The sequence below is a fragment of the Dermacentor andersoni genome, chromosome 8 (genome assembly GCF_023375885.2).
Source record: "Dermacentor andersoni chromosome 8, qqDerAnde1_hic_scaffold, whole genome shotgun sequence".
Classification (NCBI taxonomy): domain Eukaryota; kingdom Metazoa; phylum Arthropoda; class Arachnida; order Ixodida; family Ixodidae; genus Dermacentor; species Dermacentor andersoni.
In genome coordinates, this window is record NC_092821.1 from 16249249 (window position 1) to 16275243 (window position 25995).

The window sequence follows — 25995 nt, forward strand, 5'->3', positions numbered from 1 at the left end:
ACCATGAAGCAATAGAAAGAATGGGGGAAATCGCCTGTACACTTGTTAAAATTGAAATGCAGAACAGGAACACCGTTCGTGAAGCTGCTGCTACCTATCGACTGTGCTGTTGCTAATCGCAGCTGTGAATTGCAATTTCACTCAACATGCCTGCGCACGGAGGTCATCCAAGTGTGCCTTGTCTGTGAGCATCTCACTATCATCAGTGCACTTTGCAGCCTATCTTTGACGCGTGGTGTCACACCTGGCCAAGCGCTTAAAAAGCCCAGCCACATTCCAGTGGCACTGACCATAAACGAGTGAGCAGTCCTTCCGAACGGGCTCCAGACCTGCGTATTTTCCTACTTCAGGAAGTTTATCTCATTTTTCTTTGTGTTCCTAAGCCCTACTGGGCTCCTCAGATCACTCATTCATGGCTCCTACGGTTGTCTGTTGAAAATAAATTGCTCGAGCTATCGAAGAAGCTTGACATGGTTACATGTGCAAAGACCATCTGCCGCCCTTTTGAAGCAAAAAAGAAACTACAGCAAGAACTAGCTAATATTAGTAAAGTAATTGCATGAAGTTCATGAGTAGCGAGCTACAGGCAGTGGAAGCAGAAAATACAGGCCTGGCCGCTAATAAAAAAAACTTTGCCAAGTGCAATGATCGACTCTCACTTAAACGGTCCCTCAGCAGGTCTGGCCATTTTGAGCTGACAAGCGCAGAGCATACATTGAGCGATAAAGATTGCGTCGGCAAAGTATTACATCGCTACGCGCCACGGAAACATACGAAATTTCAAACCAAACACCTCTTTTCCTTCTCCTCACGGCCGCCGCGCCCCAAGCCGGACGGTGACGTAGTCGTGCCCCTGCGCCTATGTAGTCGTGTCAGCAATGCGACATTGCTTGCGATGACACGCGACTTCAAGAATTATTCAAGACAACATCCGCTATTTGTGCAATCTGTTGCTTGAATTGATGAATTGAACACAAGAACAGTGTGTCTGCATGTTTTTTTGTTTTACTTCACGCTGAAGCAAGAGAGATGTGCTTCCGCTTCGTCTGCTTGTTCCCACGGTCGTGCGGTCACATGCGTAGGTACAGAAACTATGCCATTTTCTACTGTGCTCCAGCGCGTGATCACGCTCTGCAATCCGCATGTTCTGCCTCAGTATTCGTGTAGCACTGAATGATACTGCTAGTCACGTTTCCTTGTGCACGCCGTCAGCGGAAATGCGTAGCGCCGAAAAAAAAAAAGCGAGGAGAACAAAAAGGAAGGCGGGGCCTGTGAGGTATGCGTCACGCAATCCTCGAGGTCTGGCATGGGAGAACGCAGGGAAGGAATTTCGCTTGTGAAGGCTAGACGAGGCAAGTGGAGAGAGCGTCTTGCTTGGCAGTGGAGCCCGCCTGCCGAAATCATGGGTTTGCGGCGCTGAAATATTTCTATCTCGGCTATTAATGAGCAGATTTTTAAAAATTTTTGCGGCAGAACGCTCCCCAGAGGACACGTAACAACTTCCAGCGTATAACCAAAATTTGCTATGCGGCCTGGTGAGGGGGCCCTTTAAAGTACTTGAGCAATACTCAGGCTTAAATAATGATGAGATCAGGGGTGTCCCTGTGTCTCAGGGTGAGGATTGCTCAAATATTGTCCAGTTTTTTACTTTGGGACCCATTACTGTATACAACTGTTTTTGTACTAACTTATTTATCAATAAAATTGAATTGAACAGTGAAAAAGGAAATCAAACTAGAAGAAAAGTCAACTTGCTGCCAATGAGATCCAAACCCTTCCTATGATAGACATAATGCTTTACCGATTCAGCTACAGCAGCTTTTCACCTGTCCACCATATGGCTCCGCTAGGGTGCAACAGAAATTTTGCAGATCCTATGCACTACAGGAATCAATGCTGTGTAAAGCATTTAGTGGCTAGCTGGCTACCCAGCATAGTTTGGGGTTTTGCAAAGCGTTGCACCAACATGTTTGTGTATGGCCGGTAGTTGTGCACGTGCGATGACAGAAGCAAGATGATGATGGCAGTGATAACATGACAAACCAATTTCCAGTGCTCTAGTGAAAAAATTTACACTGTTCCATTATGACCTGGGGCAATCCCAAAGGCGGTACAATGTCACACTGTGTCTACATAAGTGTTAGCTGCTATGAGGGAAATTAACACAGAAGCTACGAAAGCTGCTGCAGTAAAAGACCCTGGATCAATTTTGCCTACCTGAGGTTCTATACATCCAACTAAAGCTTGGCACTTGAGCATTTTTACATTGTGCTCTCATTGGAATGGTGCTGCCAACAGTGGGAATCAAACCTGCAAACTCATGCGTAACAGCAACCAGTCACACAAACCGAGTGACAGCAGTAGCAGCAGCAGCAGCTGTGAGCAATTCAAACCCCTTTCTGGCTGGAATATTCCAACAGCCTTGACATAAAATGATCACCGTCATGCAGGGGAGAAAATAACACAGAAAAGTCATTAAAAAAAAAATTATTTATGCACAAACTCACGCACTAAAACAAGGTTTATGAAAAGAAATATGCTTTCACCAGACTAGTGCACAGCTTCAACAGAAGCCCAATACAGTGAAGTTTCCACTCCACTAGTCAAGAAAGGCAACAAACATGCATGCCAAAAGATAGGAAATAGGAAAAAAAAAATTTACAATTTATTCATAGCTACTATGTTTATGCTTTCAACTTCCCACTAAGCAGCTGAGTAACCTCTCTGGCCAGCACATTCAGAGTAAAGACGATGACAAAAAGAAAAGGCTGTTTCTCTCAAGCACATGTTGGGCAACATGCTTTAAGTTTGTGGCATCAAGAGAACAACTTTGTGGTGCAGGTAAAGTTAGCAAGCCATTTCTTTTTTAATTAACATGCTCCCAGTGCATTAGAAATGGAGACACACAGGGCTGATAATGTGACGGGAGAACAGACTACACAGAACCAACTGGCCCAACCTAGAGGAACCTCTTTTTCTAACCCTTTGAGGGACAGAACAACCGGACAAATCACATTTGTGTCTGAACTATGAATGCATTTGTAATCACATATTCCTTATGGAAAATCTCCCCAGATCTGAAAGCTCAGAAACACTTGCTTCATATTAGTGAAAGAAGTGGGACCTGCGCAAGTGATCAGGAGAAGAAACATGTACTGAACACCTGAGGCACTCAAATAAATCTGATAAAGGGTGCCTTCTACCACTGTCAGCTTACATGCAACACTATAAGTGCTAAGCCCAACCAAGTGCCTTTCCCGTTTAAAGGGACACTAAAGAGAAAAGAACTTTAGAATGATTAAGTATCCTTTCAAAACGATTTTCATTCAGCTTTGTGGTAATAGGTCAATTAAAGACAAAGGTCAAAGCTCCATATTTTTTCATTTCACACCAAAACTCAAGCACTGGCACACATCAGTGGCACACATCATTTATGCTGTTGTGGCTCAGTAAAAGCTTTTGCAACTTGCCAAGTTCAGTCTTTGGCTCGTTTACAATACAATATAGCCATTACTGACCAAAAATTAACATCTAGGCCCGAGCTGTAGATATCAAAATCCACGACCCACTGCGAGTCAGTGCAGGAACTTCAAGGCAGCATGCTCACTAGTCTTGTTTTTGCATCTTTTCTGTTTTTTGGCTTATCAAGCTCCTCCTCGGAGTACAATTCTCTTTAGTATTGTAGAAGGATAATTAACAAATACAGCTCTAGTTACACTTCTGTGTACTGTCCCTTTAAATGGATGCTCTGCAATGCCAGCCAGGCATGTCCTTTTAGACTAATCATCAAGTCATTGTCTCGTTACACATGGAAATAAGCTGTCATAGAGGCTGGCAATGGTAGCACCAGATACTACCAGTGTGGGGCGATGCCTGTACCTGCAGAGCCCACTGCATCAACAATGCAAGACTTCATTCAATGATAGACACCATTTCTGTGGAGTCAACATAAGAGAAATTTTAGAACGAACAAATAACTCTCGACCATGCTGTTCCCACATTCTCCTTGGAGGTACTCAACAGAGTGGTTATTTTTAACAACACACTTGTGCAAAGTGATTAATACCTGTGTCACACGGGCACATTTGGAAGGCCTTCCAGTCAACGGCCTTTGAAACGCCACAACTCTATCGACTCAAAGCAGTTGTCGCGCTGCTACACGGCACTTTTGAAAGGCCGTTGAGTGGTTCAGGCGTTTCTCGCAAAATTGTGTGGCGCTGCGGATCTTTATTTTCGTTTTCATGTCACGAAAAGTTAAACAACATTAAAACCATTTAAAAACACTATAATTTCTTTTATGTTTGTTTTTACATTAAAAAAATTTGTTTATACATTGCCATACATATATGTTTAGTTTTTAAGTTGTTGAGTAGCGAAACTGCGGCAACGTTTGCGCCTCTCGATGTGGCTGCCGTTTTGGTGTGTGTTCGCACATGTCAAGTGGCAAAAACACTTTATTGAATAATGAATAACACTCATATACAGTATTTTTAGAGCATTTGGTTTGATTTGTTCTTTCTAACCGTGAGTACGAGCACATTGTGAACGAGCGGGCATGTTCGCGCTGTTTCCGCTTCCGTTGCTCAAAGGCCATTGAGATTTCGATAGAGTTGTAGGGTGCTCCGTTGAGTCGATAGACTATTGACTCGGCGGCCTTCGAAACCGCCCGTGTAGCAGCTCGAACTTGACCTTTGAGTCAACTGACTATCGGTTGGAAGGCCTTCCAAACGCCCGTGTGACACGGGTATAAGTGATCACTGTAGCACAAAGCAAAAATGATACCCAGAGAATTCTCTACGACTGTGCTGCTCAGAGGAAACGAGTCAGACTAGTTTGTTGGTTTTCATCCTTGAAGGATTTAGCAAGTGCAAAACGAGGAAGACATCATGATAGACAAAGCAGCACTTTACATAATTACAAGAAAGCAACCTTGAGCATGCATAGCCAAGCCTTAGTAAAAGCCATTATATCACCAGTTGCCTCATAAAAAAGATAAAAGCGAAATATTTCATTGACTCACTGGTAAGCCGAACAGAAAAGCTACAAAAAGTCTAAGCATATGTCAGGTGTGCAACAGGGATTAAGTATCCTTTCAAAACTATTTGCATTGAACTTTGTGTTAATAGGTCAATGAAAGACAAAGGTCAAAGTTCAAACGGGTGCTCTGTTTTTATTATAAAGATGAACCAACCGACCCCATTGAACACACTGCTAACAGGGATGCAGCCAGGGGGGGAGGCACACCGGAAAACAAAAGTGTATTTCACTTGATGGCTGCGAATGCTTGCTGTCACAAGGCTAGCATGATGAAGAGCACATGCCTCGGGGAATGACCTCTACGGGTTGCGTCTTGCTTCTATGCATGTCCAACACCTGAGATCATGAGACCTCTAATGCTAGGTGCATGGGAGGACAGCACACGCGAAGTAAGCAGCAATCCTGGCTGAAGCAGGCCCCAACCTCTGCCACAGATTACCTCAAAGAAGATGAGGTTCAGGGCTGGGTGCGTGCTCAGCCATGCAGAGAACCCTGGCCGGGCTTGAGCACGAAAATGTCCGCCTAAAACTCGCTTGACCAGGTTATCACGTGTTTACCTCAGTCCCCCTTTCCACGACCTACCTTGCCATATTGCGTGTTTGAATACACGAACTTGAGCATTCGACACGCGGGAGAATGTCGCTGTCAGGAGTGACAAGCGTAAACGAAGAAAGAGGACGAGGAAGAAGGAGTGGAGAGAGCGCGTGGAGCGGCCATCTTGGAGAAGGGGCGCGCGCAGGGAAGGACGTGGTGGCCGGGCGCAGCGTTCCAGGAGAAGACGGCCAGAGATCGCCTCTCTGGGTCATGCCCCAGTTTCTAGGCGACGCATCGACGTCTCGCCCGAGTACCAGGCTCGGCGAGCAGATGTCCGACGTCCCCAGAACTACCGCTGGCCCGGACCTACCTGCCAGGACACGTCAGCGTTTGCGCCGCTGAACGTAGACGCATGGAGGCTGGCTACAGCCAGTCACCGTCCTGTCTAGAGAACTAAGCTGGGCCGGCGCACACCAGGAGCGCCAGCCGGCACGAGCCCTGCTCTGCCGGAGCAAGACAGCTCCTCAGCGACCGTGCCTTTGTCACGTCGGCCGGGGCATCGGTGACGCCGGACACCAGCAACGACTGAAGACGACCAGATTACGACGACGCACCACAGACCGGGGGACGCAGATACCCTCCCCGAACAGAACCGGTACTGTAAGCGCCCCTACTATAGCGTATAGACAATCGCCGCACAGACGTTAGTAAACGCGGTAGTGCGAGCGGAAAGCTTAGCAAGGGAGGACGCATTCCGTGTGTAATAAGTGTTGAATCTTACCGTGTGTTCCTGTTGCTAAAATAGCCTACTGAATGAATGTTACGTGTGTGCTGCATCTTGCGTTCGTGTGTTCCTTCTGCCTGCTCAAGCTAGCGTACCAGGCGTCTGTAACAACCAAAAACATGCAGCCGTACAAATATGACCGGTACTTGGCAACAGCCCAGACTAAAGCCAAGCACTCCTGCTCAGTGATGGAGTAATTTCTCTCAGCAGGTGACAGCAGGCGGCTAACATAAGCTATCACACACTCGGTACCATTCTGTTGTTGGGCAAGAACAGTGCCGATGCCATGGCCGCTTGCGTCAGTGCGGACTTCGGTCAGTGCAGAAGGATCAAAGTGGACAAGTATAGGAGTGACGGTCAGAAAGCTGATGAGAGCGGCGAACGCGCGAGCCTGCTCTGGGCCCCATGAGAATGGCGTGTTCTTCTTTAGAAGATCTGTCAAAGGCCGAGCAACATCAGCGAAGTTTCTGATAAAACGATGAAAGTAAGAACACAGGCTGACGAAGTAGCGCGTGTCATAAGCAGAATGTGGCACAGGGAAACTCCGTAGGGCGCAAACTTTTTCCGGATCTCGTTGGACACCGGATGCACTGAGGTGTGCCAACACGGTAATCTGACGGCGCCCGAATTGACACATCGTGGAGTTCAGTTGGAGGCCGGTTTTTCGGAAGACCGCAAGAATGGCAGCGAGTCGGGTAAGGTGGCTGCTGAACGTCGTCAAGGTAACAAAGACAGGTGGTCCATTTGTAGCCCCGAAGAAGAGAGTCCATCATATGTTTAAATGTCGCAGGAGCATTGCATAGGCCAAAGGGCATGACTTTGAACTGATATAAGCCATCCGGCGTGATGAAGGCAGTCTTCTCACAGTACATTTCATTAACAGAAATCTGCCAGTAGCCGGATCAAAGATCAATGGACGAGAAATATTTAGCTCCATGCAAGCAGTCCAATGTGTCATCGATGCATGGTAGTGGATAGACGTCTGTTCGCGCAATCTTGTTTAAGTGGCAATAATCGACGCGAAGACGCCAGGTACCATATTTCTTTTTCACAATGACAACAGGTGAAGCCCAAGGGCTGGCTGATGGCCCGATGACCCCTTTGCGGAGCATTTTGTCCACTTCCGATTGTATGACTCGACGTTCGGCATACGAAACATGACAAGGAGGCAGGCGAATAGGATTCGTGGCTCCAGTGTCTACGGTGGTGAACAACAGATCTTTGGCCTAAAGGCCTGTCGCCGAAATCAAAGATGTCACTGTACGATTCAAACAGGAGACATATGTCCTTGGCCTGTGCAGAGGCGAGGTCAAGTGCAGTCATTTTCACGAAGTCATTCATTAAGGAACTAGAGCTGCGAGCTGCAATTGGTGCTAATAAACAACTCTCGGCATTCAGACTCTCAATGTCAACTTCGGAACCACTAGAAACACTGGCCAAGAACATGCCGGTCGGAATCACTTGAGGGCACAGGCTGAAATTCAGAAGCGGTAGGACGACGTCGTTATTAGTAACTGTGACCAGCGTATGCGGAACAGCAACATGCCGGTTCAAAAGCACATCGATGAGGGGACAAAGCACATATTCACCGTCAGGAGCCTGTGGCTGGGCGGTCAAAGTGACCTAAGTAACTGCCTCGGGTGACAGACACACATCGTGAAGCAAGCACAAGTATGGTGGCGCGGTGCTCGGAGCATCGGCTACTTGAAGCAGTTCTAACTGAAGAACGCTGGTTGCACAGTCGATGAGAGCAGAACAAGTGGATAAAAAGTCCAATCCACGGATAACGTCATGGGGGCTGTTGTCGAACACAGCAAAGAGAACAGAAGTAGTGCAGTCGGCTATACTTAAACGCGCAGTATACGTTCCAAGAACAACCAGCTCAGAATCACTGGGCAAGGGTGAGAGCCCATAAAAAAAATGCAAAGTGCACAACGATACAGCTAGATATGCAAATGAGGACACCAAGCATTGATTTCGTTGTCCACCAATATCCATATGACAGGCAGCATTCAATGCAGCTGCCTTTCCTGGTTCATGGCTCTCAAAGACTGCTGTGCTGCGGTGTCATCGCCCCTTAAGTATGTGTATCAATGAGCTTTCAAAAAGCTTTAGTGTAGACAATCATGATGATGCGACTCAGATGTGCAACTTAATGAGGTGACATAGGGGGGGAGGGGGGCGTGATGACTGAAATACAGCATTGTATTTCTCCAGCAATGTAAATATCATGATGCCCAGAGTCAGTGCCCACCTCTACAAGAGATCAAGTTCGTCACTAAATGGGGTCGGGGCAATGCTTGAAAGGGCTCAGAAAAGGTCGCAAGCTCTTATTTTTGTGGATGTGTCATCGACATTTCCGTGGCATCCGAGCGAGCTTTCTTTACTCTATCGTTCCTGCAGATGCCGTCGAACACTACACTGACCTCTCACGATTCGTATTATTTATCCCGGAACAATGTGTTTAAACTCCCAGCAAGAACATAAATAGCTTTATGGCACTTCTGCTAAAAGACAAGCCAGGCCTCCAGTGAAGCTGAATGTATTTACAACCACACCTTATCGAAGTGCAAACCATCAGATTTCAAAAGCGAATCATGTTAAATTATCACAGCTCATAAAACTATCTGTGCCACAAACGCAATGCCTGCAATCTGTGCACCTTAATGGCTGTTTGCATGCAATGCCATAGCAGCATTACACGCAAATAGCTATTCACATGATGAAAGGCCGTCTGAAAGTGGCACAGCTGTCAAAGCAAAAAGTCTATAATTCACTGACAAACACTAATGGACTGATCTTGCAATGACAATGGCGAAGTAAACGAACAAAAATATTGACAGGTCCCACACTTATGTGGGAATCGTTGATAAGCGAAGCTTTCTCAGATGTTTTGAAGCTAACCACTGACAGAATTACCTGTCTGGTTGGGAATTTGATTAGGGCTTTCAGACTGACTCCAACCAAATACAAGCAGGTTAAAGGAACTCCCATGAGGCCCTCAATTTTCGTTACCATGGCTAACTTGACTATGGAGAATATTAAAGAAAAAGCTCAGAGTACTTTCTTTCCCCGAAACTAAAAGTCTTCCTTGGGTATGTGGATTATTGCTTCTGCATCGTGAAGACGGGGCAAGTTGAAAACCTGCAGAGACCCAGGTATACAGTTCCCATATGAGTGCGAACAGAACGGATTGCTCCCAAGATGTGCAAGTTACACAAACAGATGGCATTCTAAAATTTTCAGTATAACGAAAACCAACCCACACGGGCTGCTACCTTCACTTCAAATCCAACCATCCGGCAAACCACAAGGCATCTGTTGTAAATTCTTTATTCAAGAGAGCCAAAACTCATTCCTCATCGGAATCAGATCAAAAGAAAGGAAAGAGAACGGGTCTCAACGAACTTAAAAGGAATGGCTACAGAGGACTTCATTTGAAAAACAACCAAACACCAAAAAGAAGAAACAAACTACGGGACCTTCAACCACAGACTTCTCCCCTACCCCAGAAATGAGTGTCCATCCCAAACGTCAAAGATATCAGCGAAGCTCTCAGCAGAATATTGAAAAAGAAGGCCTCAAAGTTGCGCACTAACCTATCAATTTCAATATCCTCTTTCTAAACCAAAAGGTCATCCACCAAAAGAAAAAGCTCAAGGCATCGTCTACAAAATCAGCTGTGCCAACTGTCCGGCATCGTACATCGGGGAAACCGAAATTTTAAAGAAAGAATGAAAACACACGAGAATGACGTCAGAACATTCAATTGAATACACAGCACCGTTGCTGAACATTTTGAAGACGCCGAAAAATTGCTTTCCAAGAAACCCAAATGTTTCAAACAGAGATAAATTCGCGAAAAGACTACCACTGGAGTCGTGGCATATTCAGAATACAGGAAGTAACAAACCACGTGAAGGGCAACCTACCTTCGGTGTATAACCATGGCCTTGGCGAGACGACGAAAAGAAGAAAAGAGTGCCCAGCCAGGTAGATTCCCACTCGAGGTTACCAACACCAAAGAATTGTTAAACTCTGTCTCTGCCCTAGTCCGCAACGCTCACTAGACGAAAGGAGATCTCTGAACAAGCGAGACTCATGCATGGCATGGAAAGAGCTAGCTTGAACATATCAACAATTTTTCTTGACATGACTAAATCTACAAAATAAGAAACATATACATACCTATGTACTAAGAGAAACTCATTTTTTAAAATGCACACTTTCAAAGTTAGCCCCCACCAGTGTTTACAAAGAAATATTGCAATTACCGTAAATGTTCACACATAATACTGCTCTCAAAAAAAAAAATCTGCTTTGCGGTCGCATAAAATATTCATGATAAATATCTCTACAGATTTCAGCATGTGCCCTAGAAACAAGAGAAGTTGCAAAATGGCATGGCAAACTGCATGCAAGGAAAAGCATTCGAACCAATAATTTTCTTGAACTAAGAGCAAGATTGACCTTAGTGTTCAAAGTAGCAAGTGCTACTGCCTCACCATCTAAGAAGCCACAGGTTATCTCAACTTCCCAAACACTTCACATATCTGCCATTATGCAATAGCCTTACAACATTCACGTCTACTGCAGGTCATTGGCTAAGGTACCAGGGCAGTGTATTGCACATCTTTAGACTGACCACTAAAGTGCTGTCTTTTCTCCCTCAAAAACAGTTGCCTTTTTTCTCGATAGTGCAGTCATTGCAATTAGTTTTTCTCTTAGCAGTAATGCAATATATTCTGCATATGCATTTTTGAAGTATAGCGTGTGTGAAAGCCTATCGTGTCCTCATCTTATGTACCAAACCGATAGAGCATTTCTTCAAGAAAAAATGCAACTTTCAAAACATTTCCGTGCTAGTAAGATTTGATACATACGAACATTTGTTACATAAAGTTTGTTTTGCGTTTTTTCTGGTGGTCATTCATTCACTTGTTTATCATTGTTATGCAGTTATCGCGGAGTGCAAGGTAAGCCCTACTGGTATCAAGAATTTCTTGGATGTTGTTGCAGGTTCTATGGCAAAGGAGCATTGGCTGATCAGATAGCGTGAGTAACATGACTAGCATTGTATATTCTCGACTGTGCATGAATATATGCGATTACTGGGGAATGCACAATACATGTATAAATAGCCGACGCACTTGACCCGCAAGTTAAAATTCGGCAACTGACGAATGTGCTTGCTGATATTTCAATTTGAGTGTGTTGGTTGTCTTTATGAGCACAAGTTAGAATCTTAACTGATGTCGTTGACAGTGATCCTTCACCATCATCACAACGTGAGCATATTCAAAAGTGAATATAGTTGAGCAATAGCAGCTCGCATACTGGCCAAAACCAGCCTCATCATAAGTCACCTCCTTTACTGCAGGAAAGAAATTGTCATACTGTACTACCTGAACCACACCTTGTAGAAAATATAGGTTTCTCAATTTGACAAGAAAAATTTTGCATAGCTAAAGAAGACTGGCGTACTTCCGCGAGCTGCAAGCACGGGAAAACATTTTTAGTCAAGCCCACTTATAAAGTGTGCACGATCTTTAGAAGCTTGTAGACCTCTTATTGTACAGTGGGAAGCACACTTTTGGTACAAAAAAAGAAAGGAGTGGGAGGTGGAAATGAGGATATTACTAAAGTGGACCCTATTATCATGACATCGTGCACTTATGACAATAAAATATTAATGAAACAATTTTCACAATCCTAGCATACAGTTGATCACCTCCTACCGTTTGTGTTCACTAGGCTGAAACAAATTTATACAAGTAAAACTTGCATGGAGTCTAGTTAGTGCAGAATGTATTGTCATGAGCACATTGTTTTGCCTTTTTGGTAGCGATAGTTCTCTACAGGATTATTACTTTTATTTGGTTATCACTCAACACAAGATGCACCAACTGTGCTCAAAATTTGCAGAGGTGTGCAAACATATATATATATATATTTAATAATGAATTGAATTCAATCTTTAAACATAATAGTCACTACTCGTAAATATGAATATTTTTGAGAAAGTTTTGAGTATTTCAAATCTATGACTGCGCGCGACCAAGTGTAAAGTTAGAGCAAACATGCAAAAAATCTAATCCTGGCAGCCATAGCAGACATGGCTACCAAGAAAAAAAAAAAAAACACTAGTTACACAGTTGAGCACAATACGTGCCTCAATGAGTTGGGATTTTCCAACTAAACCATCATATGAACTTTACAACAAGTACCAAGTATGCGTATAAACTGGTTATTTACTCCTAATGCTCTGTCATGGTTCGAAATGAGATATACAGGAAAGAAGAGAAAAAAGTGAGAATAAATAAATTGAAAAAGAAAAGGAAAGAAATGCAATGAAATAAAAGAAGAGCAGAAACATATGAGCGCTTCAGAGGAAGAATATAAAAGAAAGATGTGAAAAAATAATGAATGAAGTGGCAAAATAAAGGAACCAGAAGCATGAAGGAAAAGAGAAAAATGCATGTGGAGCCATGTGGTCAACGTAAGAGAAGGACACGTGGCAGAAAGAATGAGCCAAGCTACAGTTTGGGAGAGCAAGGGGGGGAGGGGGGGGGGGCAAGCTGGAGGCCGGAAGAGAGAGGTGGTCTACGGAGACAGCTACAGTCCGATGGAGGCAGTGCCCCAGCTTTCGTGGCGGCTGTGCAGGCACAACACTAAGGACAACCATGGCTATGACATGACACTGCCATCGCCATGAGCTCCTTGGGGGTGCGCTCCACAGGCCTAGCAGAGAGGACCAAGCGATTCAGGTGCACCAGTGCCACGCAGCCTTCACCTTGGAGGTAGCCCAGCAGAGCTGACGTCTAAGGCAACAAGGCCATAACCCTCAACACACAGGCAAGCCATATGATGCAATGTCAAGTCAACACTAAGGCATCAATGAACAGATGTAAATATGTTGGACTTCATTGTGGTTTTGTTTTTACGATACTGACGCAAGCTTCTAACTAAAACTGCATTTTACATCATTTATAGATGGTTAGAGTGTTTCTGTTCGGGAATTAATGTCGAAACTGGTGTCATCCCGAGAATTCATTCCATCCACCTTGCTAGCTCCATGGCTAGAATGTGTAAATTGCAGTATGGGCAATTGAGTAATTAGCTAAAATTAATTAGTCAGTTATGCATATCACTTTCTCGTGCAAGTAGTATCCACCTTTTCAAGTAGACCAGCTCATGGACTAGAATTGTGCTATCTGCCACAGGCAACCTTTAAGAAATTTTGAAAGTGTTCGCTGAAGCACCCGGTATACAGCAGACAGGTTTGACCCATATATTTAGATGCAATGAGAAATTGATCATGCTCACTGCTAATTGATGTGCTCCTTATCTTTCCGAGCACAAGTACACTACCAAATAAACAGTTAGATTCATCACTCCAAGTTGTGACAATGCTGAAAAGTCCTGTACTCCAATATATTACTTATATCAACAGCAAAGGCACTACGACCACAAAACTGTTTTTTATGTATGACCACAGCCAGACATCTCTTCCCTCCTTTTCTTAATTCTTTGCAGCGCAAGGTTACATTAACCACTTCAGTCAGGAATTACAATATTCTGCAGGGAGAAATTCTATACTTGCAGGTATTGGTGCTTTAAGTGTCTAAAGTGCGAAGGAAAGATTAACCTCTCTAGGACAACTCAAATATTATGCAAATTCAGTCGCATTCTCATATGGAGACATCGTGGCTGAATACCATTTTCTTTTCTGCACATACACTTTGGCAGGTTACAGAAAGAAAGGAAATTATTTATTCAAGGTTCTGCAAGTGGTGCATGAACAGGTTCCCTGGTAGTGACTGGAAGAAGCAGTCCTTCGCAGCTGCGATGCACAGAAAAATATTGCATTTCCGGCAGTGGACCCTGGTTTTCGCCACACACTTCTCGTACTTGCACCGCTGTGGAAACGGTGATTGAACTTGCCAAGGCCAGTGGTCCTTTGCATCGTACCTCGCAAAAAAGTGACCGCAACAAGTTTAGAGACAGTGACTTAAAACGAGACTCTGAGGAAGGACATCAAAAGAAACAATGCTGAAGTGCAGCGCAGGCCTAAGTCTCGAACAGAAAAACAAAGATCCAGACTGGTTCTGCAGGTCTGCTGTGTCCAAACAAAATTATATTGATCTGGCATCAAACTAGGAGTCGCCAATATCGAAACAGCCACCTGAGGGCACAACATAATTGCCAGACCGACATCATTTGCTCGATGGTCCAGCAACGAGAGTGTTACATTGCCCTCTTCACGGTCAAACAGTGCAAACGATGATCTTTGTTCCACATTCAAAAATTGCCACCACTCTTAAATAAACAGAATACTCAAAAAACTAAAATTTATTTCTTCAACAGTGAACTAGATGATACAGGTGCATAAAAGCATCAGTAGTTTTAAATTTCGCAGAGTGCAAATGGGTTGCGGGTGTGGTACAGAGTGAGTAAGTCACAGTGTCTATTCATGGAGACGTGGATTAAAACAGTCAAAACTACTGAGTAACAGAACCACGAGTATTGAGTAACTCTTTTTCTTAAAGCATACTCTTTATTTACATAAAACAAGGGTTTTTAACTCTTCTTAACGACTGAGGCTGTGGTAAAAAAAGAAATTTCAACAGCGACTCAGCAGAGCTCCCGTTAAACATGGAGGAGTCCATCTTGAGACATCTTTTTCTGCAGAACTGTTTCGCGACTTCATATGAGAAGGTGCTCATTACGTTTATTTGTGTTTCAAATATTAGTCGCACCAGTGTGCAGCGCGATTCCTTTGCTTCTTGATGAAAAATTCAACCAAAAAAGTCTTGTCTCCATGTGGACACAATGTGACTGAAAGGGTTAAAGTTAAATTAAAGCAAGTTCCAACTGCAACACAGCTCCCACAAACCGATCAGCTCCCTTTTCTTTTCTGCTGCCAGCACTTGTTGCGATCAGTGAACAATCAACACGCTCCCAGTATGGTTCAAGTAAGCAACAAGACAGCAGCGCTGCATCATCAATACAGCATTGAAGAAAGCTACCTTGCCCAGCTACGATAAAACCAGAACGTTTTCGAAATCCTGTCAAGCCATCCGCAGCTGTCCCTTTCACAATATATTTACAAGCGTAACATCATTGTCACATTTGGGTCAGGTCGTGCTCTACATTTCATTTCATTTATTGGTTCAGACACATTACAGCTTTGGGAAGTAGAGGCTACAAGCAGAAAGCACTCGACTGTCACTGCATTGAATGTGGACAACCCATCGTAGCCTCTCTCGACTTGTTATTGCTAAGCCACACATTTCCCAAGCACATCAGCCAGGTGAACCGACTGGCAGCTCGAGGTACTTGTTAATTATTTGGCCAAGTATTCAGCTGGACTGTCTCTGCTCCCGCAATGTTATGGTAACACTTTAAAAATACTTCTAAATGTTCTAAACATGCAAGTACAACTCAAGGTTCTGCCACACAGATTGAAGGTTTTATAGCACTGAAAAAATGCCACTTCATAACAGAGACAAAAAAATTGCCATGAATAGGCTTTACTTTATTAATAGGCATTGAGCAAGCCCACATATTACTTGAGACAGAGTCTTGCACGTAGCAAGTTTCTGAACCAAAACTTGGCTGCTGACTGCTGTGCATTGGCTAAACTAAAAGGAGTGGGTGGCCTCAAACAATACATCGTCACACATACCTCCGTTAAAGGAAACAAAGATGGCACAATACACCAGACATGGCCAAGTGCTTGTTTTACAAATAGTATGTTTTCCTACAAGCCCCAATTAATCTCCAAAAAAGCAGAACAGACAGATAAGTAGAGTGCGACGAGATTTATTGGAGTCAGCGAGCAATAGCCAGAGAGACAGCGGCAGCAACGATAGCTCAGCTGGATGGGCAAACTGACCGTGCAACGGCGATGGCACTTTGTAGTGTGCCAATCTTCTTCTGTCTCATAATCAGTGCAGTAATTCAGAATATTTAATTTGTTTAGGCACATATCCTCTTTGAGAACCCCTATCCCTACATTGGTCCTCCCTACAAGTCCTAAATTCCCTGCATCCCGATTGGTGCTGACACAAGCCTTATCTCTGATATCGAAGAATGTCAGACTCACGTATAAACCTCTGAGGCAGGTGGTTTCCTATCCCAAAAGCCTCATGTGATCTCATGTCAGCTCAGAAACACGAATGAGGTTCAGCTCTGCCCGTTGATAAGCAGCAGCTCTCCAATTCTGTTTTTCTTTTTCTTTTTGCTCGACATACTTATATCCTTATAGAAACTTATTTTTTATAAGCAGAATATAATTTTACTAAACGCGATGCAATATTTGTAAAATGATGAAATGAGCCCAAGTTTGTAAAATTTGCAAGAAATCCGGGGGACTTGGCAGATATGCTAACGCAGTCTCCTGGATACAGCACAAAGCTTTAAATTAACTTTGAGAATAAAAAATGAGAGCTTGCACTTTGGAGCCACAGCTATGCTATGTGGCATGTGTAAGCACCAAGCAACACATAAACATAAGTGGCACACTACTCAGAACTATGTCCACGCACAAGTTTTTCCTATGTAACAATTGATTCATGGTGTGCTACTGGGCACAGGTATCATTGCAATCAAGAAATGCCGGGCAGGTGTTTTAATTCCATCAGACACAAAGAACCCCCCCATCTCTCGGTCTACTTCCAAACTGCTCCATATATGATTAAGCTACCGCTCTCTGCTCAAAAACAACACACAAATGCCGACATTCCTTCAATGCACAACAAAGCTAGCCAACATGTTCACAAGCTACATGTCTCAGACACCTTCAATGGTTGCAAATACAATTCTTTCATCTATAAGGAGGACTCAAGTGTAAACTGGCCAATTTGCATTTCTATAGTCATTCTTGTGGAATAGAATCGTGCCCAAATTTGCACATTCCCTTTTATCTCTTTTGCATTCTGAATATTACAGTCGTGTCCCTAATTAGAGAACCCACAGCAGAATCCTCCAAAATTGCTGAATTTCCAGTTATTTTTTTTCTCGTTTGCATTTTGTCGATGAAATTCTGCACACACTGCAGTTAATTCCTCAATGATACTTTAATGCTATAAACTTCCACATGCCAACTCATCAAAAACCCAAAAAAGCAAGGGAAGAAAACGTTTTTCTTCAGCACAGAGAAAGTGCGAAAAAACTAAAATTTCCACATACAGCTAATTCATTATTCTCTTCTGTGCAGCGTACTCTTCTAGGAGTGACAACAGTACAGTTTTCGAGTGTCTACATTATATATATGCTTTCAGTTTCATTTTGAAACCTAGTGTTGCTTTTGAACGTAGGAAACCCTCTGGGTTTCCGTGCAAGACTGGCATCTCTGACTGTGTGAAGCACACGGAACCAAACAACCTGGTGGCCGAGGCCCTTGCACTGATCGGCCGCTGACACCTACACTGTAGCATCTAAGCTGCTGCTGCAGATATCTGCCACCCGCCAATTGTGAACTAAACTGGCTTTAGTTGTAAATGGCCATAACATGTTTTGCAACAGGCTCACAAGTGAGCATGTTTGAAAACTTGTCTACATGCAATCAAATTTGAATAAGAAGCGACAGCTATCGATTCTAACGCAAGTGTGTCTAGCGAGAGCAACTTCGACACTGGGTGACCTTTTTCTCGGTTATCAGATTAGCAATGTTCCACAAAAGAGAACAAGGTGTTCATTCCATTGTCTTTGCATTCTCTCCATAATTATTGCATGTAATTATTTTTTATTGCTGGAATAACTAAGCAATCTTTCCTAAAGTTTCAATATTGCTCAATATTTCCAGTTTTTTCCTGAAAAAGAGCCGAAAAAAAAATTATTTACTCCAGCTGAAAAGTTTAGCAAAATTCTGCATCCCTCCTCAGGTGATACTGTAGCCACCTAGTGGATTTCTGCAGAACTGATCTGTTGTCAATCAATGGTTGCGTCATTCACCACAACTGGGGTAACCGACTTCTTTGTCAGTTTACAGACAATTCTGTTACGCTTTGTCACGTACGATTGCATTCTTGTGCTATAATATCAACTTTCTGTAGTTCTCTCCGACCTCCTCCTGTATATTCATGTACGTACATATATATTTTATTAATCAAATAAATTGAAGCTGATATGCAAGTGTCCAATGAACTGTTCACATTATTTTTATGACCACACTATTGCCTAACTTGCTATATTTATGTGTCACTACAGTGTTTCAGCAATATCACGCACTCCACCAAGCTACCTTGGCTCCTTTCCAGACTCATCTTTATAATATGCTGGCTTTTATTATGATGACCACAATTTAATCACAGTAGCCTCATATATTCAATTGTTTTGATCATTCTGAAAGGAAAAGTCAGAGCAATATTAAATTCAAATGGATTGGCAAATTAGACCCCTGATATGCCAGAAAAATGTATATCTCGCAAGGAGCGAAGGCGTCATTAAAACCAAAAGGAAGCGAAAAAAAAAGGAAAGTGCAGCCATCTCTAGGTTATTACAACATGCGATTGTCACAGATTTGAACAAAGCCTTAAAAAGAATAATTCATGTATTTCCATTGAGGAAGGGCTACAATGCACCGAATGTAATTTAAGGACTCGACCTAGCAACTTTCAAGATTTCCATGCAGAAGAAATGGCCCAAAATCCCAAACATACCAATTCATGACATCACACTGAGGTGCATGCAGTTTCGGCAAGAAAAAAAAAAAGAGCTTGGAATCATTTTTGTTTCCAGCGATACTTTAAGCGCACATCACAACCCTCCCCCAGCAAGAGCTCACTCAGTCAGAGTAGCAATAGCCAATGCAACTTAGCATTGAAAAGACAAAAATAAATGTAGGGACCAATAAATATTTTGTTTCAAGAGGAAATTTATACATCCATGAATAGGAATCATTCTGCATTTGCACCACCATGGCTTGATCACGGTACTAAAACATATCGGAATACAGAAATACTTTCTTTTTCTTTAAAGCTCTGTTGAACTACTTAACTCCTTCAGGTGCCAATTAATTCTGTCCACTGAAAATTTACTTTCACCCCATGAACGCTAAAAATCGTATAGCTGCAGAACAAAAGTGGAATTTTTTCTTTCAAAAGAGTTCATCGGCATTCATCATCATATGTTTCCTCTTTTCTGTTCTGTACATACTTTGATATTTTCTAGTTCACTTGTCAAGTTTCCCACTATGCCCTATACTGGAGTGATATTCTTGGTCATTCACTTTTGGTGATGTCATCATCACTTTTGTGTGACTTGGCAGATGATGTCTGATGATGATGGCAATGATGTCTGTAGACACATTGGTATCTACAGACATCATTGCTGGCATTGTGTCAAGACAGTATGTTTGCAAAGTGCCACAAAGACTGAATCATAAAACTCAATGCATGTGGTTCCAAGTCACAACAAAAGCTTGTAAAAGTGATTTTATCCTCAAAAGTGATCTACACGAAATATGGCATGTGGCCAAAGGTTGCCTGCAGGCTAGTGGGTTCTCAATGATAGATGTGAAGTTGTGATGCAAAGTTCTAAGAAGACAAACAAACAAACACAACCACCCACATGGAGGATGATGTGCCAACTAACAACTCTCATATTCACAAGACAGAATGTATAGGACACACGTCTACAAAAAGTAACAAGAAACAAAAAGGAGAGGGATGTGAAACATACATGCTCTTTCACAATCACAGGGCTAGATTAGGCAACAATATTATTTCCTGGCTGCCCAGTAGTTGCAATGTGCTTTTCCGTGAATGCATATCCTATATATACAGGGCGTATCAACTATCATCTACCAAGAACTAAAGATATGTAAATGCCACGTAGCTGGACGGAACCAAGGTAACATTGTTTGCCGTAGCTTGGATATACTAAGATTATTTTTTGCATTCTGCCTAATTACAAAATTAGTTATTCAACTTCTGAAATATTATAATTGGATGAGAAGTGACAATCAATAAACTATAAAGCTACATGAAAATATTCCGATAAAGCTTCCTGCTGCTCAGTACGTGCTACATTAAAGCGTTTTTACAAGCATGAAACAAGCCTGCAAATATATGCAAAGTGCCTCAAGCAGCAATCGCATGGGAAAAATCTTAGCCCTTTGCATGGCTATGTTGTGCTTTAACTGTAATAAATTTAACCAAGCTTTCCCTTCCAAGTAACAAACTGTGGCCAAATTCAGGAAGCTTTTCTTTTGTAGGAGCCACATTGGCTGTTAACTGATTTCGAGAACAATCCTGGCATAGGAGCTCTTTGTGAACAGAGGTGCCCAGTTTGAGCAGAAAGCACTTCTGGCTCGTTTTTGCAAGGCAGCTACTACACCTTGCGCATTGTTTGCCAAGTTGGTTTGCTTGTTACACGGAAGTTTCCTCTGCCCCAGAGAGAACAAGGATTCAATCCAGACTGACAACACAGAAGACCGAAACAACCAACGGTCACGCGTACTGTGGAGGAATGCTTTCATTGGACGCTTTCCGTTTGAAGCTACTGGACTGTCAACACAGTGCTTGCACTTGGGAATATATTGGTACACGAAGCACGGCATAAAATGCTCGACAAATAATGCAGCTGGGAGGTAGACAGGCAGCACTTCAAAAATAGGAAACCCCCCAAAAAATTAATCCTTCACAACACCGCGGAAGCACACTTTCACCAAAGCTCTTTCGTCAATCCTTTGGGCACTAGAGAGAACACTCGCGAGAATTTGAACAGCGCCAAGCCAATGCATTGGCCAAGCACAGAAATGGAGGCGCATCGAACCCTCTTTGAGCGTTGCAGCAGCGTTATCGCACGTCTGTTTACATGGCCCGTAATCGCTGGCATACGGCGACATCGAAGAAGGAAGGCGCCGATCGCTCGAGGAACTCGCGATGCGGCCTAATCGAGACCCGGGAGGAAAAGTGGCGGCGAGATGCAAACGACGCGGCAACGTGTTTAATTTTTTTCTTGCTCCCCTTCTTTCGGCGCATTTTGCGTCCCGAAGCTCTCGGCTGGGTCGGCGGCGCGCTGACCCATCTACAACAGAATACCGCTCCGACGAGTAGAACGAGATTAAACTGTGATGAAGCTGCGCTCGCGTTTCGTGCATCGCCAAAAACAATAGACAAGTCCATCTCCCACTTTCTCCCCTGCGTGAGCAGACGATCGTTTCGGCGTTCATTCGAATGCGGCCACGATCGACTCACAAAGCGAGAATAAAAATAAGGCGATTCCCGCGATGCCCGATGCATCAACAGCTTCACGATTTGCATTTATCGGCTCCTTCCTAAAAACTAGGTTATGACGAAGAGGGGCCACAATACCTGCTCGTCATGCTGCCTGTTGATCAATGCCGAGTGACACCGCAGCAGCAGCGGAACGCCGAAGGAGACTCCACCATGGTCACTTCAGCGTCGAAACATGCGCACACAACTCGGGCGCGCATTCGTCGGCGAATCGGCAGGTAACCCACTCGGAAAAGTATCTCGGCACTGTGTCACAGGCGCGCGATTCACGTGTTCCTTCGGCGGCAATCGAGGCTGTCCGTACTAATTGGTCAGGCGCACGACATTAGGAAATACACTTTTCGACCTCCTTGTAGACGGTCAGCCGCTGTGCTTGTCAAAAACGATCGTCGCTGCCGTCGAAACACCTGCACGAAAGCACTTCACGCCACGATCATTCCGATGGGTCGCCAAAACCGAACGTTGGTGGCACTGGGAAGTCGCGAAATCGAGCGACGCGCAGCTTCCCAGGAGGTTCCGGGCAAAACGCGTGTTTCAGCCTGCCTCGTGCAAATGGAGTGCCGTACGCGTTCGTCGCCGACTTCGGGCCGCACTGTTTTCGGGGCGTTCTGGTCGCGTCCGCGGGCCCTGGATGCGCCTAGCCGACGTCCCACTGCGAGTAGATTATGTTTCCGGTGGGCAAACACGCCGAAATCCCATAAGTCTGGTAATTAATCGAGGCTGATGTGGAAATAGCTGATCTTATATTTATACTGAGAGCCATCTTGCTTCAAATGCCAGATATACCAGGAGGGGGAACTCCCATTGGTCCGCGCCCGGCGTAGCCTCAAAACCAGGGGCTGCCACGCACCGTAGATGGCGCGAAACCCGGTCAAGAGCGGACGATTACTAGTGGCGCTAGTGACTACTCCGCATCAGGAAAAAAACACAACAATCAACGTGTAATTTTTAATCAATGTTCAGACAAGATGGTACCAATATTACTCGTAGAAGTATCTTTATAGTTCTGAATTAAATTATTTATAATATTGCACTCGCAATAAACACCAGTCAATGCAGACTAGGCAACATCCAGATGGTAATAACGGTTATAACCTCCATCGCCAAATCCGCCTAGTTGTCTAGCATTTACCAATTTGGAAAGCGGCTGCGTTGGGCCGCGTGGTGCGACTCGTGATTTTGTTGTGAAAGTGTGGGAATCGCTACGTTTAAACCATGAGGAAAAAGCGGTCCAAGAATCCACCGAAGAAAATTCATTTAGTTTTCGATGAACGAGAGCGCCGGTGAGTGCAAACCACTTCCCGTGACCTGTCGAAAAGTTGCACGAGAAGTTACGCGCGGTGAAATGTTTGTTGTCATCTCTGCGCCAAATATAAGACGGAGCAATACTTACCTTGATATCACGTGTTACCGGTTTGCGACTTTGCTTGCAGCATTATGTGATACTGTCAATACGTCCCGTGCGGTTTTTGTTGCTCCTTTCTCTTCTTTTTTTTTTTTTTTTTTTTTTTTTTTTTTTTTTTTTTTTACGATATCCTCGTCCGCTTGGAAACACGGTGATTAAATTAGCGAAAGTTTGCCCTCGTAGCGTCGGCATTGCTCGATCGTGACAGCTGTCGTCGGACCTTAGCAGTTTCGCTTTTCATTGCCGTCTGCGTCGAACTCTTCTGGCGTATTAAGCACGAAATGTAAAATCGAATTCGAGTGCGCTTGAAGGTTACTTGTACCAGTCCGTTAGCACGTGATAATAATGATCGACAGAACTGGGTGCCGATGGACAAAACAAAGGGACCGGTGGTTAGGTGCTTTGTGGCAGATCAGTATCGGCGGCGACAATAATCTTCAAGGGGACGGGAGAGGCGGCCGGCATAGTGTTGTTAAGGACAGACAGACAAACTTCGGCACGGGCGCAGTCAATGACGGCTCTGTGGCGCGAGAGAAAGTCCCATTCCAGAATGACATCATGAGAGCATGGAGGCAGCACAAGGAATTCAGTCGTGTAGAGTACATACGTCCTGAATAACGATCCTAGCGGTGCATGCGGCTAGGATGGCAGTACGTGGTGGCAGTACGAAGTACTAGGCCAGAAAGTGATGTGGTGACCTTCCTGATCTTACGGCAAAGAGCCTCATGTGTGACGGACATGGCAGCGCCCGTGTCGACAAGCCCGAATGTAACGACACCTTCAACTTGTATTTCTATAATATTTTGCGGCGATAGCGGAGGTTTTAAGCATTTCGACAAGGGTGCAGCTCTTGCCTCCGAACCTGCAGCACTTAGTTTCCTTCGTTGAAAGGCGGGCGACGACGCATCGGCGATATCGAACGGCGACGCGGTGATGGTGAACGACGGCTGCTGAAGTTCTGACGACCGGTCCAGAAGTTGGCTATGAGTTCGAATCAGCATCCCGGTGGGCTGCAGGTTCGTGTAGATCGACAACGACGTCCGGGCGCGGCCGGCTGCGGCGAGAAAAGCGCGCCACATGTCCCGCGACATCGCAGGAGAAGCATATCGGCCGATTGTCTCGCGTGCGCCATGGATCTCGCGGCCTGAATTACTGAGGCGGAATTTGAGGCACCAGGAGAAGTGCTGGGCGCGGTGGCGTCGTCGGGTAGGGAAGCGTCGTTGGTCTAGGACACGGCACGACTTCAGCGTACGTCAGCGGTGCGGCACTCGGAGCGAGCTTGTGGGCTGGCGGAAAAGCTTCTGCAACCTGCTCGCGGATGGCCTGCGCCACGGCGGAGAACAATGGTTGGACAGGCTCCTGGGTGAGATGGAGCAGCGAGAGCTGGCGGGCTACCTCTTCCCAAATGAAGATTTTGATTTGAGGCAGCAGAAACCCGTCGTCAGTCTGTCCGGGAGCAGTCACCAAACTGGAAAGGGAGAGGCCACGTGAGGAACAGTTTGACGGGCGAGCACTCGTTGCTGGCATAGTTTATCGACGCCTTGCCAGTAGGTGACTACGGCTGCAACGGCAGTAGGATTCTTAGCCAGGAGCATTTGAAAAGCATCGTCTTCAATGCCCTTGAGGATTTGTTTGATCTTCTCTTCCTCAGTCATCGTTCGGCTCAATCGGTTGCAGAGATCGATGACGTCTTCAATGTAACTAGTGAAATTCTCACCCGGCTGTCGCGCTCTTCAGTGGAGGCGTTGTTCGGCATGAAGCTTTCGCACGGCCGGACAGCCAAACACCTCCATGAAAGCAGTCTTAAAGTCATTCCACATTGCAATAGTGACCTCATGGTTTCGGAACCAAAGGTTGGCGACATCCACAAGATAAAAAATAATGTTGGCGATTTTTGTCGGATCGTCCCATTTATTGTGGTTGCTCACCCGTTCGTACGACGAAAGCCAGTCGTCGACATCAGTATCAGCAGTGCCACTGAACACAGCTGGGTCTCGTTGACGAACGGCACCACAGGTGATTGATCCAATTGACGAAGAGGGTCGCTCACCGGTGTCGTCTGGCATGGTCGTAGTGGTAGCGGTGGGCAGAGTACAACTCCGGAGTTCCAGGGCGAAGCATTAGGGTACCTCGCACTTCCACCAAATGCTAGGAGGTTTATTGACTATTAACGAGAATTGCAGTTGCGTCGGGTCCAGTGCAGAGAGCAGCTAAGCAAATCCAGCCAAGTGCCATCGCGGGCAAGAACAGCAAAAGGAACCCTTTGGTCTTTGTCGTTTTCACTTGAAGAACCATGCGGCCACAGTAACACTTGTGCTATCTTTTTCCTTGCAGAGTAGATAATTTTGCAAAACTCATAAATCATTGTTCATGTGCACAAATGTATCAGACAAGGTAAATGCTATTTCACATTAACTGAGTTTGCTGCACACCTTTTCGAGGGATAAATCTAGGCACATGTTCACTATGGCATAATCACAATGGCAACACTACAACTTCACTTTTAAAGGTGGCTGTAAGATTGTCAGTTTATAAATAATAGTAATTATGAAATGTAAAGTAGTGGGATAAAGAAAGATAATGCCATGCCGCTGCAGAGATCACAAACTGTACAGGTTGCTTGGCCGTCACATGATCTGCTCGATCTCTCATGGCACCTTCTATGTTGGCTGTGTTTGAGCATTGGAATTGCTTGTGTCAAGTCTTGAAAAATGGCACACCCCCAAAAAGCAGCAGAGTCTAGAAGGACGTCTGCTTCTTTGGAAGCCCAGAAGTCGTCTGGTCTGTCTCCATGAGTACAGACATACTGCAACCTACATAAAAGAGGTGGCACTATCTGTTAGTAGGTGTCGAGGAATCAGCGTGTTTACCATGCCACCTATACATCACGGCTTACTTGGCCGTTCATCAGAGAGTTGTCTTGGTTCCTGTCAGTCTGTCGGGTTCCTCGTGACGGGCATGGCCAGTGCTAACCGTCCTTTGCTCTTTGC

The 25995-nt window shown here is 44.6% G+C and overlaps 2 protein-coding genes across 5 annotated transcripts in view; one reads left to right on the top strand and one right to left on the bottom strand.

The window, feature by feature from the left end:
* The window catches only part of Hel89B (histone acetyltransferase 1), a 328644-nt gene extending 306218 nt beyond the window's left edge, over window positions 1–22426 (bottom strand). For both annotated transcript variants that reach the window (XM_055068322.2, XM_055068321.2), the window contains exon 1: window positions 21679–22426. In XM_055068322.2, the coding sequence (XP_054924297.1) occupies window positions 21679–21689 (11 nt within the window). In that variant the 5' untranslated portion in view covers window positions 21690–22426. The remainder of the gene's footprint in view (window positions 1–21678) is intronic.
* A 293-nt stretch (window positions 22427–22719) lies between these two features.
* Window positions 22720–25995, top strand: part of vito (nucleolar protein viriato) — a 77054-nt gene continuing 73778 nt past the window's right edge. The window contains exon 1 of one of the 3 annotated variants that reach the window (XM_055068324.2): window positions 22720–22883. In XM_055068324.2, the coding sequence (XP_054924299.1) occupies window positions 22816–22883 (68 nt within the window). In that variant the 5' untranslated portion in view covers window positions 22720–22815. Of the gene's footprint in view, window positions 22884–24333; window positions 24369–25995 lie in introns of those variants that run through there. The other 2 variants (XM_050174509.3, XM_050174510.2) reach the window with 2 other exon arrangements.